Here is a 17400-nt window from a genome sequence, read left to right on the forward strand (position 1 = left end):
TACGCATCCTTCACACCTTTTCATCTAAAATCATGTCTTCGGTAATCCTGACGTTACACCATATCTTGTCTAATTACGTCTCCTCAATACTACTTCAGTCTGCCTCTACTTCTCCTTGTACCTTCTAATATCCAACTTCGTACACCTCCTCAGTAGGCGCCTGCATATCTCCTCTTCACATATCCAAATCATCTCAATCTCCCTTTCCTCATTTTGTCTACGATGCAGAAGTCTGTCTCATCTTATTCTGAATATCCTCGTTTCTAATCTCATCATTCCTACTATGTTCATACAACATCCTCATTTCCGTAACATGATCTTCTAGACATGTTATAAATGAAACAATATCTACATAGAGGGACCAAAAATATATCTTAATATCAATTAAAGGTTAAATATTTCCTTATCAAATATCATAAACACTAAAATAAAAAACCTCCAATAATTAAAGGATCAAAAATGAAATAAAACCATGTCAGCACATATAACAAAAGAAAAAGTACATTTGAAGAAACAAATAGTATACGAAAATAAAAAATAAATCATGAAATGAATTTTAGTTCCTCATGATAAAAAGCAATACTCATTTTTCTCTTTTCTCTTCCATTATATATATATATATATTATTATCGTTATCATTTGTTTCAATAAATTGAATTCAATTCAACCAATCCAAATTTTAGTGTTTTATTTTTCTCCTCTATCGCTCTCAGATCTGTAGATCGCGAATTTCACTTTATAAGGTACTGCAAATTATCTACAATGTGCTTTTTCTTTTGTATAATTTTGCGGACTTTTCACTATTTTATGTCTTTAATTTTTTTTTTTAATGAATTTATTCGATTTTTATGTAATTTTTGATGAAATCTGTAAATTTTTGTGTGTGTGTCTAATTCTGGACTTTTTTGATAGATTTATGCAATTTTTAATATGCATTGTCTATTAAGCCGATTTGACTTGCGGATTTTTCACTATTTTATGTGTTTATTTTTTTGATGAATTTATGCGATTTTTACCTGCATTTTTGTGTTTTTGTTTGTATAATTTTGTAAATTTTCACTATTTTATGTGTTCAATTTTTGTTTTTTTGATGAATTTATGTGATTTTTAGCATGCATTGTGTGATGTAGGAAGAATTTGGGCCGGATTTGAACCGGTGTTGCGGTGCATTTCAATCCAAATAATTATGTTTATCGATAAAGCGACCTCGTTTTTGTTCGTTGTGAGCTAAATTTCTATCTCACAAATGTTATTCAATTAAGATCTACAAACTTTTATTTTATTTTGTTTTTATTTTTTTTGTTTATAATTCTGCAAATTTTCACTATTTTAGTTGTTTAGTTATTGTTTTTACGATGGATTTATGTGAATTTTAAGTTGCATTATGTGTTATAGGACTATTTGAACTGGTGCTGTTGTGCATTTCAATCGAAGTAATAGTTTTTATCGGTTCAAAAACGAGGTTGTTTTGTTCACGTGGAAGCACGTTGATGTGCTGCTTTGATTTCGACTTTTCGCCTCCTTGTAAGTTTCTATCTCATAGATTTGTTGTTCAATTTTGATCTACAAATTTTGTGAGTTTTTTTCGTTGGTGTAATTGCTAAATTTTGATGTAAAATGTTGTTGTTGTTGTTGTTTAAGTGTGTGATAACAGATTGTGAAATTGGCGCCGCAACGTAGATCACAGCGCCACATGGGTGGCCAGATGCAGCAGAGCAACGGGGCTGCTACTGCTCTGTATGATCAGCAGGGCAATACCAGCCCCGCTGGTGATGCCGGAGACGCTGTCATGGCGCGATGGCTTCAGTCAGCCGGCTTGCAGCATCTGGCCTCTCCAATGGCCTCTACTGGTGTGGATCAGCGCCTCCTACTTATGCAGGTAAATATTACCTTAATTGCCCTTGGTAGGTTATTTGATATTGGAATAGAATGGTCCTGAATAGCATAAGGTATATACCATCTATCCTAGCATTTGTAGATAGAGTTGCCTGGTACCTGGTACCTATTGCTGGTGGGAGGTGGTAGGTATCCCGTGGAATTAGTCGAGATGCGTGCTAGCTGTCTGGACACCATGATTATAAAAAAAAAAAAAAAAGCATAAGGTATATAAAGGTTTCATATAGCTGAGCGGAACTAGTTTGAGACTGACACGTAGTTGAAATAATAAAAGTTACCAAGTGTAAAAATGAATATTGCATACATTTTGTTCAAATGTGGACTTTATAGTTTTAGACTGTGCTTCAACACTGAACAGCATAATTGCTACACTAGTTAAATTAAATTGTCTCAGCTTTTAACCACTGTAGCGTCTAAAAGCCCTTCTCCATATTTGGTTTACACTACTTTGGAATTATCAGATAGATGTCCCGTGCATGTTGTTTAGTGTTGACTGTTGAGTCTGACGTGATTTACCATTCCAGCCTTAATCCACTATATAACACTAAAGTGCTCCTTGCTAAGCTTCACTGGCCTTAGTCAGTCAGCTGTAATTCTGTCTACTGAGTCACAATATTGAGGAGTTCTATCTACGGGTCAATATTGATCATTTTGTGTGCCTCACACCTTCTTTCTTATGGTTCTTAGGTCATATGTGGGTTTATTTTGGCATTCTTGGTCTTGTTTGGATGGTGCCATATCGTGTTTGTTAATAATTAAGCTTGGAATGTTATTTGAAGGGATATGGGGCTCAGTCTATGGAAGAGAAACAGAGGCTTTTCAAACTAATGAGAAACCTCAACTTTAATGGTGAATCTGCATCTGAGCCATATACTCCTACTGCCGAAAGCTCAGGAGGGATTGGACAATCAGATGGATTTTACTCTCCAGAATTCAGAGGAGACTTTGGTGCTGGACTTCTGGATCTGCATTCTATGGATGACACAGAGCTTTTATCCGAGGTATGGAAATATTAGTTGGATTCATATTGGGCACATGCATTGCTCCTGTTAGAATGTAGTTTTGCTGGGAATAGGTTGGACTAACAATCCTCTGGCTGACTTACAACTTGAGAGCCCTTTTCTGCCATCAGTCCACACTACATCCCCACCCCGGGGGTAACATGGTTGTTGTCTATTTGGAATCTCTTTGTCCATTCTATGTAAAAGCTATCTAATAGTAGCGGAACCATCTTGTATCCTCTTCCATGTATAAGATTATCGGGATTACTATTGCCACATTGCACGATAATCCTAATTATATAGGTTATGGTTAACAGTTAATTGTTTGAAAATCAAAGATCTGGAGATTATTGTGCAAAGATGGCGTAATGAAATTTGATGTTGAAACTTTCAGATACTGGTAGAAGATATACAAATGTGGCTTATTGGCATTGAATCTCATTTATGTGAAGAGTAAAGACCATACGTGCTGCTTTTACTTGTTGTCTAGAGAGCAATTGCTGTTCATAATTGTTGCTTTATTTTCTGTACAGCATGTAATTTCAGAACCATTTGAGCAGTCACCTTTCATGCCTTCATCGAATGGAGCATCTGATAATGACTTTGATGCCCCGACCTATCGGCAGCAAAAAGCACAACCAGACACTGATGCGGCGGCTGGGTTACCCATTGTTGAAAAGGAAAGCAACACAAGGGAAAACAATGTGGCAAAAATTAAAGTAGTGGTATGTCAGTTGTGCGTGAACAATCAATTATGGGCACATTTTATGTTATGACAATGAAACATTGTTGTGGCTGTGAACACCCATAGCTGTTTACATATTTTGTGCAGTGCATGTTTGAAATCGTCTGATTGCCCTACTTTGTGAACAGCAGGTTTAGAAATATTTGTGGATGTACTAGAAATGAGATGACATTCTTTTCTGTTTCCTCATAATAGGAGTAAATTTTGTAAATACACATTTACATGAGATTATTGTACATAGGTAAATATATACCTTGTGCATCTTCTGGTGCTAAGATGCTATGCTATTCTTATAAGAATATTTTTTTTGAGAAAGATTCCTATAAGAGTATTTTATTATTTAGGATAAAACGAAAATGCTAAAAGCTAGTTTTTCAAAAAAAATCGTTTGTCACCAAGTTTCGATCATTGCACTACTGTCCTTGGAGGTTTCCGGATTATAAAAAAGCAAACAGTTTTAAAAAAGCAGAAGGTGTTGCTCTTTTTGGAAATAACTAAAAAGGGAAGAGCGACATGTGAAAGGAAACAAAGGGAGTAGTTATCCTGGAAATGATCTTAGGTATGAAGATCCTCATGGGCTCATTGAGTCATGTGGAGTTTCAGTTTAGTTGCGTATAACACTTGAAACAAGTGGTCACTTGCTTCAAGATTGGTGAGAACTATTCGACCCAATGCCTACTTCCCGTGTGTAATTTTTGAAATCTGTAAGGCTAAGGCCTATATTCACTTATCTAGTTTTTCTGGGCCGGGGTAATTTTGGAGAATAGGGTTATCCATGTGCAGCTTGAAATAATAATACCTACAGATATTTGGTAATCAGCTGCATGACTCTTATTTTGACATTTGTAGGTATTATATTGTTATCTTCAATCCTCTTAAGGTCCCACATCGGTTTAAGTTATAGAGTAAATTATCCTTAAAGGTCTGTAGATCTATGTTGTTAGAGCATGATTGCCAATCCCAATGTTTTCCAGTTTTATGGCATAATTGATAGTGTTTGGAAATTGCAATCATACTTTTGTAGTTCCCTTCCAGGTTATTGTGTGTTGATTAAGTTTTGTCTGTTTGTGCTATAAAATATTTTGTTATTACTATTTCTTGTTTGATCTTTGTTTTGACCCCTTTTTATGTGTCTCATATGGCATTATTTCCCGTCTAATATTCCTAACATTGATCATGATGTTTGGCCAGGTGCGCAAAAGACCGTTAAACAAGAAAGAAGTTTCTCGGAAGGAGGATGACATTGTCACTGTATCTGACAATGCTTCTCTTTCTGTCCATGAACCTAAATTAAAGGTTTGGAATTTATTGATTCTGATTTATGAACCAGCTTATGTTTGAGACTAACTATGGGTTTTTATGTTATTGAAGGTGGACTTGACTGCTTATGTGGAGAAGCATGAGTTCTGTTTTGATGCTGTTCTAGATGAGCACATAACAAATGATGAGGTATTACTTCGTCACTTTAATAGAAGTTAATCGCAAAGACGATTTTTGTGTTTGTCCAAACAACAATTTGAAAATTATACAAACGACCTTCAATCTTTTTCGTTTTTCTTCTCCATAAATGGTGATATATTGTCATGCTTATGCAGATAATTTCGATATCTAGGATCAATCTTTTAGGAGAATGGCATAGATGAAGATGTATCACATAGAATTAAACTATGATGTTAAAAATGGGGAGCGCATGCTCTGGGATAAGAAGATACCTAGAAAGACAGTTGTGAGATCAGCAATATATTTGAGAGTGAATTTTGGGCCTTTTAGACCGTATCCACAACATTTGTGTTGTATTGATGCGATGGTAAGATAGTGTGCCTTCATACCAGATTGAAACAAGATTTGAAGTAATTACATTAGAGAGTGCAAGTAACACATGAAAAAATGAAAGAGGCACATTTGAGATGGTTTAGCAGCGTACTATGTGGACCTCCAAGTGCATAACTCAATAGGTTCAACACTACAATGATGAGAGTAAAAAGGAATTAGGTAGGCCAAAAATTATATGGACGGAAGTTATTTTAAGAACCTACAATCTCTCATAATTAATACCGACTTGGCTAATAACATAGCACAATGAAAGATAAGGATCATGTAAGAGGTGCCAACTAGTAAAATAAAACCTTAATTCTTTTCTGTTACACTTACATTAAGTCTTTTTTCATTATGTAGTCTAATTTGGTTAGCTATTTGTATGTCAATGTGAACCCCTAGTTTGCTTAAGGAAACAATAATTTACTAGAATTGGAATGAATGGGCTTGAATTGCACAAAATGGATATAGATGATTTATATAACTGACCCAGCTAATGGGATTTGAGACATAGTTGGTTAATTGATTGATCTTCCCTTTTCTTACTTTTTTTATCTTCTGATCGAAAGTAGTTCCAGCATAATTTTTTCCTCAAAGAAAAAAAAAAAGGGTCCAGTATTCATTTATGTGGTTTTACATGCTTATGTTCGAATGTTTTTCTTAATCATTATCATTCTTCATACACTTCGCAGGTTTATCGCGCCACTGTGGAGCCAATTATTCCTACCATCTTTCAGCGCACAAAAGCAACATGTTTTGCTTATGGCCAGACAGGTTTGCTTTATTTTCTTTACAAGCTTAATTCATTTTCTCAGTACAAGCACGCATTTATCTTCTCATATTTAGTTCATTAATACTTTGTATATGTACCATGCTGTTTGTACTTAAGATCATTTATGTTCCATAATTTGAGAAGGGTCCCATAATTTTGGAATGTCAAATGTAAAGTTCAGCAAGTATATGTTCATGCATTGACTTGCAAGAGTAGTAGTAGTTTACATCCCCTTAGGCACAAGTAGTTGAGCTTCTTCCGACTTCATTGATATCTCAAGACGAATATTAATTTGCACAACATACTAGTGTAGTCCCACAAAGTGGCTAGGAGGGTAGAGTGTACACATATCTTACCCCTACCTCGACTCAAGAAAAAGAAATCCAAAAAGAAGTAACGGAAGTGAAAGCATGACAATGAACACTAAGTTGTAAGTAAAGCAAAAAAACTAGTATGATAATCAAAGTACTGGAAACAACATAAAGCTACAGAAATCAAAGGATAAGGAACTTTAGGAGCAATACTAGAATCACTAGTATGAAGGGATAGCGGGACATCGCACTGCTACCTACTAACCTTCTACCCTAATCCATGTCCTCCAAACCCTCCTATTGAAGGTCATGTCCTCCCTCAGTAAGCCGAAAGCTATGCGACGCCCTTCCTAATCACATCTCCTCAATACTTCTTTGACCTACCTCTACCTCTCATGAAATCATCCGTAGCCAACCTCTCACACTCCACATTGGGGCATTCATGCGACTCCTCATCACACATAAATCATCTCTCAGTCTCCTTTTCCACATGTTATCCTCCACCGAAGCCACTCCCACCTTGTCTTGAATATCCTCATTTCTAATCTTATCTTTCCTAGTATTCCTCCACATTCGTCGCAATTTCCTCATTTCCACAATTTAAAAAAAAAAGTTCTTGACTAGTCAATACTCTGTCCCATACAACATAGTTGGTCTAACCACCACTTTGTAGAAATTGAATTTAAGTTTTGGTTGCTTCCTTTTATGACACAAGTCTTCGGATACGAGCCTCCATTTCATCCACTGTACACTAATGCGATGTGTGACATCTTCGTCAATCTTCCTACTTGAATAATAGATCCAAAATACTTGAAATTTTCTCTTTTATGGATGGTTTATGTATCAAGCATTACTTCCAAGTTATGCTGAACCCTTTAGACTCTAAGGTCTGTCTCCAAACCTTTAGCTTAGCTTAACTCCGTTGTGAGTCTCGTCAATTAGAACTATGTCATACGTAAACATACACCATGGTACCTCACTTGGATTTGCTGCGTCAATCCATCCATTGCCAAGGCAAGTACAAACGGGCTAAGGGTTGATCCTTGGTGCAACTGATCAAAATTGGGAAGTGCTCTAAGTCTCCTCGCATTATCCTTACCGGGTGGTTCTATCATACATGTACGTGATCGCTGTAGTGTACGATTCCTCTTGCGTCCAAGCATCTCCATGGAACCTCCCTTAGAACTTTGTTGTAAGTCTTTTCTAGGTCGATTAATACCATGTGTAAGTCCTTCCTCTCTGTGTACTGCTCCTGTCTCCTTACGGGATGAATGACGTTTGTAGTTGAGCGTCTCGTCATGAATCCGAACTGGTTTCGAAAATAGCTATGCCCCTACTCATCCTCATCTCCACCACCCTCTCCTAAAACTTTGTAGTGTGGCTTAGCAACTTGATACCCTTATAGTTGTTGCAATTCTGAATGCCACCCTTGTTCTTGTACAACGGGATCCTTGTACTCCATCTCTATTCTTCGGGCATCTTCACGGTCTTGAAAACGGCATTAAACAACTCAGTCAGCCATGCCACTCCATAACTTCCCTGCCTCCAAAATTCCACTGGGTTCTCGTTTGGCACGGATGCTCTACCCATATTAATCCTACGAATAGCACCCTTAACCTCCTCGAGTTTCCAAATCCTTGCTTTCAGGTTGCACTTTGCATGTTTTGAAATGACCCTCTAGATTTGTCAGTTTTACAGCCAGAAAAGAGAGATTGTTTAGGATCCAGACTTGTTGGACCATCATGCTTATAAACAGCGTACTAATCTAGTAGAGAACGATCACAATAATGTTGTGTGATTTGCATCACACTTATTCTTCATATTTCTGCTTTTAGATGTTTCAAATTATTTAAGTGGTGTATGATTTCTGTCCCACATCTTTCTCACATGGTCAGGAGGGAGTTGCATTTTTTACAGTAAGCCAATTTTATGAATTTTTCACCATCTTTCATTAAAATTTCTGCTTCTTACCACAGTTTCTTTGTACTTTTGGCCACTGCTATTGTGGGCAGCTCCTCATTTGGTTATATAAGAATTGATGTTTTTCCATTTTCTTCATTGATGGTTCAGGCAGTGGTAAAACATACACAATGCAACCATTGCCTCTCAGAGCTGCAGAAGATCTTGTTAGATTGTTGCATCAGCCAATTTATCGTAATCAGTGGTTCAAGTTGTGGCTCAGCTTTTTTGAAATATATGGCGGGAAGCTGTTCGATCTTCTCAGCGATAGAAAGTTAGTATCCTTACCTGCATCGAAAAGCTCTTCTTTGAATGTCAATAGATTTTTTAAGTGGGGCATGTTTTCTCTCTTTTTCAAGTAGGTTTTACCCTGCATAACACAAAAATGAGAATGGGCAATATTGAGCCTCTGAATTGATCTCCAACATTCCTTCTGTGGTGGTATCTAATCTTATAGACAATTTTCCACAAAAGATAAAGGAAGATAAAAAGCAGAGAGGAAGACACTTGAGGACTTAAAGTATTGTTTCCTTTTTTTCTAATGATTAATTTTGTTAACTAGCAGTACAAAGGGGGTATCGATATCATTCAAAAGTCCTTGGATACTCCCGTACGAGTTGAAGTGAGTCAAAAAATTCTATGATTTATCAAAGTCATTTACATTATCTCTACCAAAACTTTAAAGATCAAATGCTTTTAAGTTCTACATAAGAAATAGTCCTCTTTTTTGCTTCAGAAGTTCTATAGTTTCTCTCTACCCAAACAGTCCATAATATGCATGAAAGTATAATTATCCAATCTTGTCCTCGTCTCTTTTCCACTAGAGCCCTTGTGGCACCGCAATATCATTTTTAGTTGTCTTGTTGTCCAAGTTATTGAAGATAAAGGATTGTCAAACCTGTAATTTTATTTTATCAATATGGAACTTCATGTTCTTCGATACCGTATATTTCATTTTTTTCTTACCATTGCTTTTATGTAGGAAACTCTGCATGAGAGAAGACGGGCGTCAGCAGGTTTGCATTGTTGGGCTTCAGGAATTTGAAGTTTCAGATGTGCAGGTTGTGAAAGAGTATATTGAGAGGGGAAACGCTTCAAGAAGTACAGGCTCCACTGGTGCAAATGAAGAATCATCAAGATCACACGCGATATTACAACTTGTCGTCAAGAAACACAATGAAGTTAAGGACTCTAGACGAAATAATGATGGAAATGAAACCAAGGCTGGGAAAGTCGTCGGGAAGATTTCTTTCATCGACCTTGCAGGTAGTGAGAGAGGTGCGGACACTACTGATAATGACAGACAAACAAGGTACCTTATCATGGAATGAATCTGGCTGCTTTTATATAATATACCTTTCATTGGATTCTTCGATTTCTTTCACTTCTATCTTTTCCTTGGAGGTTGAGCTAGTCCCTTTCAAAAAGTTTAGACTTATCCCCGAAAAAAGGAAAGATGTCTATTTCAAAAAGTTATTAACATAGTCCAGCTGGAATTCCTATCAGGGGCGGACCCACTATGGTTCAAGTGGGTTCATATGAACCCACTTCGTCGAAAAATTATACTGTATATATGTGTATATTTAATCAGTCCTTGTAAGTATAACAGTGTATATTTAAATTTGAACCCACTTTAAACAAGTTAAGGCGCTGGTCCAATGGAAGCGGGTTCAAATTCGGAAGTCCAAGTCGCGAGTTTGAACCTATCTTGCAGCAGTTCTTTTTATAAAACTTTTTAAGCAGTCCTTTTTATAATACTTTTAAGCAGCAACCTACAGGCTACAGCAGCCATGTTTTTGGATTAAAAAAAGGTTTATTTTTCAACTTTTTTTCCTAAAAACATGCTAATTTTCCTAAAAACATCCTTAATTTTTCATTTGTTGGCATTTATTTTTTATATATTGAACCCACTTGGTGAAAAAGTCTGGGTCCACCACTGATTCCTATGGTACTGAATGATTATTCCAGTAACGAACAAAGGCTACATCTTTCTTTATTCTTGTTCTTTTTCGTTCTCATTCTACTTTTGCAGATGAAGTTGTATGTTTCGTACTACTTTTCTGTACTTAATGCTGAAGGGATGGTTCTTATAACTCTGAAAAGTTCTTGACTGTCAAATATGTTAAATTTTATTGCAGAGATGTATCTAGCTTTCACTTCGGCGAGTTAGGAACCAAACTATAAATTAGCATTCAGTGTTTGAGTTCTAGATCTTTCCCTGCTTTCCCTTTTATTCCTCCCCTCTTAAATGCATTTCTATGACCCTTTGCTGTCAATATGTTGAAGTAACGTATCTCTGAGATCGACATTCTTATTTGGTTTTAGAATCGAGGGAGCCGAAATTAACAAGAGCTTGTTGGCTCTTAAGGAGTGTATTCGTGCTCTTGACAATGATCAGCTTCATATCCCGTTCCGTGGGAGCAAACTCACTGAAGTGCTTCGTGACTCCTTTGTTGGTAACTCGAAGACTGTTATGATTTCCTGCATTTCTCCTAATGCTGGATCATGTGAACATACACTCAACACCTTAAGATATGCAGACAGGTAGTTCTAGCCTATTTTGTACCAGTTAAATGTTTTATTCATTTTTATTACGTCGCAGAGCGTATTAACATTGCATTTACAGGGTTAAAAGTCTATCCAAAGGTGGAAACACCAACAAAAATCAGAGTGCAAGCGTGACTGCCCAGACCAAGGAACCTTCTCTAGCGACTACTTTTGCTGCTTCTACCGAGGTGGAAGATACTTATGAGCAACCTCAGGAATCTAAAGTACCAGAAGCGAATAGAAGAGCTATGGAGAAAGAAACCACATCATACAACTCCACTAGTGTTTTTGATAAACAACCACCTAGATTTTCTTCAAATCATACTTCCAATGGTCAGGATGAAGGAGGGACAAATTTTGGTGGTATGGATAGGGACAGGTTTGAGGCGAAGAATAGCTATGGTGTTCCAGCCGGTCAAAGAATGCAGTCGGCACCAAATTTGCAAAGTTCAACTGATACAGAAGACAAGGTGCAGAAAGTGTCTCCACCTCGGAGGAAAGGTTATCGTGATGAGAAACCTGAAAAGTCGGGTAAATTGTCAAGAAAAGATCTCTCGAGCTCTGATTCATCCTCTATGAATTATAAACAGCAAAATGCAAATATACCTAATATAAGAAGTGTTGGATCTGAACAAAATGAACCTTCTTCACCCCCTCCTGATGATAATATCAATGAATTACTGCAGGTTAGCCTATGATGCCCTTTTACTTCTCATCTCGTCAAATATCCTGATTGATAACAGTTATGACCTTTTTGATGCTGTAAAGGAAGAAGAGGCCCTGATGGCTGCGCACAGGAAGGAAATTGAAGATACGATGGAGATTGTTCGTGAAGTAAGGAAAATCCTAGTTATTCTGGTCTAATGAAGTTCTTAGTACTTCATCATCTCCCTGCAAAATTAGAATATTGTTCATAATGGAGTGAAGCGTCAAAAACACACCTAAATTATCTCCTTTTTCGAGTTCATACCTGAACTATCAGGTGTATTACCTGAATTATCACCAACTATTCATCAAACACTTCTCAACTATCACTGTTCACTTTTCTTACCTGAAATATCACTATCGTGCAGGTAGGAAAAGTGAACAATTGATTGTTGAGGTGTGTTTCGAAAAATAGTTGGTGGTGGTTCAAGTAGGAAATTCACTCCTAATAGTTCAAGTATGAAACTGTAATGTTGCTCGTACTCTTCAATAATGTCAATGGGTGCGTGTCGGATTTGCCAAAACTAGAGTATTTTTGGAGAATCCAACACGGGTGCCTGCATCGAAGGTGAAGAGTCTGCACAACTTATGAAATTCGAAAAATCGGGATATCTTAGGTGTATTTTTGCCCATTAACTCTTCATAATACCAACCTAAAACTAGTACAAGAGCAAGTGATAAATTAGTAATCTTCAGTTGAGACAATTAACATATTGTTGCCTTTCCTTTACCAGGAAATGAAACTTCTTGCAGAAGTTGATCAGCCTGGAAGTCTCATTGACAATTATGTAACACAATTGAGCTATGTATTGTCGCGTAAAGCAGCAAGCTTGGTCAGCCTTCAAGCTCGCCTTTCCAGATTCCAGCATCGACTAAAAGAGCAGGAAATACTGAGTAGAAAGAGGGTACCACGCTAGACAACACTCGAGCTGTAAGTGAACTGATGGCCCTCTTTCTCTCTTTCCTTCCCTATTGTACAACTCCGTCTTTTGTAATATTCAAATGTAGTTAACTACACAACCGATTTGGTGAAATTACGATGTGCATATGAAAACAAATTGTATGAAAGGAACTATAGATGTACAACTCGTGTCATTAACAACAAGTGAAGCAACTCATCTTCATATACTCTGGGAAAGGAAACAATACATGGCGTTTCCGAGCTTTTAAATTTTTTGTGATCAGATTTGGATTTTATTGAAAATGCGGACAGAGATCCACATCTGTTACTTTGTGTGATGTTGCTAAAGTGTTAGATGTTCAATTGTAACTAACAACTTTACCTATGTGTTTTCTTGTAACAATATTGTTGATTCGATGATTTCACTCTGTGTATCAAGCAATCCTGTTGTATTTTTTGTTTTTTGCTATCAGAAGCGTTAGTGAACTGGATTGACTAGCTTTTGGCTGTTTGGCAATGATGGAAAATCTTCTTGTTATATTACATCTTTTTCTAGTCTGTTTTTGTCCGAGTCTGCATACATTTTATCCTTTTCAGATTCCACTATATGAGAATATACCGGATATGTTGGATTTTTCTACCGGTCTGTTCTTCATCTCCTTTTTCACATGAATGTTAGGATTATCTAATGTTAAAATTGTTTAGTTTTATTGGTATATTTTCAAACTTCATGACATTGTCTTGTAGCTTCACTTGTATAAATTCCACTTTAAAATAATTTAATATTAAATTATTTCTCTAAATGGATCGGAAACAGCCTTTCTACTTCTTTAGAGGTAGTGGTATGGACTGCGTACATCTTACCCTTTCCAGACCTCACTATGTGGGAATACACTGGGTTGTTGTTGTTGTTGTCTCTAAATGGAGGTATGTCCTTGCGTTGCTGAGCTAGTCTCGCCCTTCCAAGTTTAAAATCTCAACTATAAGTTGTTCCTTTCTCTTACCTAAATTATCACCATCTATGCACCAACACAAACATGAATGTATAGATAGTAAGGGGTGGTTTAATAAGAGGTACAAAGTGGGATATTCATGGATAAGTTTAAAATATCTCACGGATAAAATTTATGTCGCGTTTGGTTGATGGTACAAAATCAAGTCTATGAATTATAATTCTGAAATAATTTAATTTACGTATTAAACTACAACTAATAGTTTAGCTAAAGAAAGGAAAACGACTGATAGTTAACTTAGGCAATTTCGAAATGTGTTTCAATGATGATAGACATATAAAACTCGAAAAAAAAAAGTGACAGTAGTAGTTCAAATATGTTTGGCAGCATTAAGCGCAGTCTGGTGTATTAAAATTTTCGCTATTGTACGCAGGCTTATTTTATATTTTTGTAAGAAGCTATTTTCAAAACTTGAATCTGTGATCTCTTAATCATATGGCAACAACTTTACGATCATTAATTTAAGTAAAAAATTCGATGAAAGCTAGTCCATGTCTGACTCAGTATGTACGTGTCATTCATTACACAGTGAAGTGAAATTAGAACAAAGTCCTTTTATGGATTTATCGTAGGGTGTGTTTCCATGAAATTAAGTTAACTAATAAAATAAGTAGATTCTATTTTGTTTATTTTTTTCCGTTTGACAAATAAACAAAAGATAATATTTTTAAAATATTAATTTTAGGAAGGTTCGATGTAAGGCAAGTTCATGTCTGCCATCTGATTAAGTATACAGTCAAGTGAGATTAAATTTGCTCTTAGAGACAAGTGTATTATAACCAAATGACTTGCAAAGAAATTTCTGTGTGTTTTCCCTGTGCATATATTGTAGATTAAGCAAAGGCTGAATTAAAGACTAAACTGATTTGATTACTTTTGTGGCCATGTTGCTCGGACTCTCCAAAAATGTTATCGCACCTGTGTCAGATCCTTTAAAAATATACTAATTTTGAAGAATTCCATACCCACACATTGATATTTTTGAAGAGTTCAAGCAACATAGTCCTTCGCAAGAAATATACACACCATCCCGTGTCAGATCTTTGAAAAAAATACTAGTTTTAGAAGATCCGACATGCATACATCGATATTTTTAAAGAATTCGAGCAAAATAATGTGGCAAGAAATATACACCCCATCTCCCTCTTTAAGGGATGATAGCACTTTTGGTTCCTTAATTATCAATAAATTTTGATTTTAATCTTTGTAATAACTGATTAAGCATATTATTGAACCTTGAATTAGTTGAATTGGTGCACTTTTCATCCCACTCATTTTGAATTCATTCCAAATTTACCAAATTATAATGTTACTATGTGTATATGTAATGATGCTCAAAATTTGCTGGTAGTATAATTTTAAGAATTATCTTAAAATAACATATTTTCCTCACTGATGAAAAACATATTTTTTTTTTCTAATAGAAGGTTAAATATGCTTGGTTAAATATCATATGGACCAAAATAAAAGTTTACTAATTACTTGAAAGGATCACAAGTGTTATTATCACTTTTTTTATAAATATTAGTCAATACACGCATCAACGACATATACTATGGTTTAATTAAAGACTTTAAAATGATTCTCTCTACATACGTAAACACGTATTATGTCAAAAATTAAGATGTAGAAATGTTCAAATTATAAAATCGTGTACTAATATTCTCTATTAAAGCGACTCAAAACCCTCATAATAGAAAGGGGCATGTTTTTTGATGCACACAAATCGATAAACAATCTTAAGTACTAGAAATTTTCCGTTGGAGCAGAGGATCTATCGAAAAATTCTCTACCCCCACCAACAAGGTAGGAGTAAAGCCTATAAAACGTTGTGCTCTCCCCAGAGCCCACTTGCACTTGCAGGAGTACTCGTTTGAGCAAAGGATCTGTCGAAAACAAATTCTCTATCCCCACAAGATAGGAATAAAATCTATAAAACGTCCTGCTCTCCCTGCCCCACTTGGAGAAGTACGATGGGTACGCTATTGTTGTAACATCCATCTTTCTATCTTTCAATTTACTTTTTTTTTTTTTTTTTTTCAAAAGACAATTTCTCTGTTGGATACTATTTTCTGTTATGGTACTGTCATTTCTGAATTATTCTTGCCTTTCTTTAACCCAGGATTATTTCGAAACACAAAAACAAAAAGAACTAAAACAATGGCACGCCGCTTCAGCACCTTTGCTCTTAAGCTAAAAGTACACTGCAAGTACTGTGCAAGAGAACTTGAAAAAGAGCTGCAAAGTATCAAGGGGGTTCGTTCGGTGACGATTGATGAAGAACTTGGAAAAGTAGTCATCTCAGGCAAAATAGACCCAGCAAAACTCCTACGCAAGTTTAGAAAGGATGGAAGAGATGCAGAATTCTGGGGTGAACAAGAAGAACCTCATAAAGATACTAACGCGCTATCAGAAGTGACTGATCCGCTGAATGATCCTGACATTAAGGCACAACTGGAGAAATGTACTGATAACTCCAGTGTTAAAAGTGTGGAGGTGACCAAAAGTGTTAAGGTGACCTATGAAGGGGATTCTAGAAATGGCCCTAGTGAAAAAATTGTGGAGATCAACAACACCACTAAGAATGTGAAGAAACCTCATGATCATTATGATCATTCCCATTGTGGTGGTGGTGAACTTTGTGGTGCTTCTTCATCATGCTGTGGTGGTCACCCTGCTATAAGTCATAATCCTAATCATGGATGTTGCCAATGTGGCAACACTACTAGTCTTGGTCCTTGTTGTGCACATGGAAGAAACTCATGTTACTACCATAGCCAATATGGTAATAACACTAGCTGTGGTCTTTGCTGTGCCCATAGAAGAAACTCGTGTTATAATCACTATAGTCAATATGGTAATACTGGTTATGGTTCTTATTATGCAAATAGCATTTCCCCATCAGCCCCACCTTTACCAAGTGACTATTACCGGGCGCCACCACCCTCGGCGGTGCCAGATGATTATTATCAAGCACCATCATCACCACAATCCTCGAGGTATTATTATCAGGCACCACCATCCTTGGGAATACCTCACCCATATTACAGCTTCTTAAATGAGAAGGTGAATGGCTGCATAATAATATGATTTGGCACTTCTTATTTATCAAAAGAGGGTTGTATGTAAGTGTGTGTATGTGTGTGTGTGAGGGGGGAAAAAGAAACACAGTATAGGAGTGTAGTAGTTACTGTGTATGTAACTTTATTGTGCGACTACTTTGGTAATTTTTACTCCTGTAAATATTCTCTCATGTCCACTTTGTTAGATTCTCTTAACATTGATCATTACAATGATCATTAGAGAGGCCCTATTCCAGCAATTGAAATAAAAAATGTGCTTAGTCCATGACTATCCATGGGGTATTAATTACATGTTCAACTTTTATATACAAATAGTAAAACTTATTGTTACAACCATCGGACCAACTAAATAGTATTGTTAAACATCTAGTTATGATCTTCATTTACACCGTAATAAAGCAAAGCCAACAAACACTCAGACTTCACTAACATCATCTCGTCTAAATTATTAAGTTCGATGTCTGTATTTCAGATTTCCGTTTTTTATTTTTTTTACAATGGTTATTATGTCATGTTCCTCGTGTATAATTCACGTGGACCCAAGTCCTTAGTTCAATGTATCTAGTGAGACAATTTCCTTCACATTTGGGATTGTGTAAAGGAAAATAACAATAAGTTCCATAATATCACTAATATGGAAACATGGGAAAAG

At 36.2% G+C, this 17400-nt stretch overlaps 2 protein-coding genes across 3 annotated transcripts; both read left to right on the top strand.

The window, feature by feature from the left end:
• The first annotated feature begins 515 nt into the window (after positions 1–515).
• Positions 516–13150, top strand: LOC107853689 (kinesin-like protein KIN-13A). 2 transcript variants are annotated; one of them, XM_016698662.2, is made up of 14 exons: positions 516–743; positions 1396–1524; positions 1642–1879; positions 2676–2897; positions 3431–3622; positions 4834–4938; positions 5014–5091; positions 6150–6231; positions 8611–8773; positions 9482–9811; positions 10825–11043; positions 11126–11732; positions 11815–11880; positions 12486–13150. In XM_016698662.2, the coding sequence occupies exons 3-14, from the start codon at positions 1694–1696 to the stop codon at positions 12666–12668; spliced, it is 2433 nt and encodes an 810-aa protein (XP_016554148.2). In that variant the 5' UTR covers positions 516–743; positions 1396–1524; positions 1642–1693; the 3' UTR covers positions 12669–13150. The 2 variants fall into 2 exon arrangements, with proteins under 2 accessions (XP_016554148.2, XP_047268715.1); XM_047412759.1 differs by lacking the exon at positions 516–743 and adding an exon at positions 1131–1222.
• A 131-nt stretch (positions 13151–13281) lies between these two features.
• LOC107853697 lies at positions 13282–17031 on the top strand. Its single transcript, XM_016698672.2, has 2 exons — positions 13282–15642; positions 15788–17031. Exons 1-2 carry the CDS (start codon positions 15639–15641, stop codon positions 16753–16755), a joined length of 972 nt encoding a protein of 323 aa, XP_016554158.2. The 5' UTR covers positions 13282–15638; the 3' UTR covers positions 16756–17031.
• Positions 17032–17400: the final 369 nt, after the last annotated feature.

This window comes from Capsicum annuum, chromosome 5 (assembly GCF_002878395.1).
Source record: "Capsicum annuum cultivar UCD-10X-F1 chromosome 5, UCD10Xv1.1, whole genome shotgun sequence".
Taxonomy (NCBI): domain Eukaryota; kingdom Viridiplantae; phylum Streptophyta; class Magnoliopsida; order Solanales; family Solanaceae; genus Capsicum; species Capsicum annuum.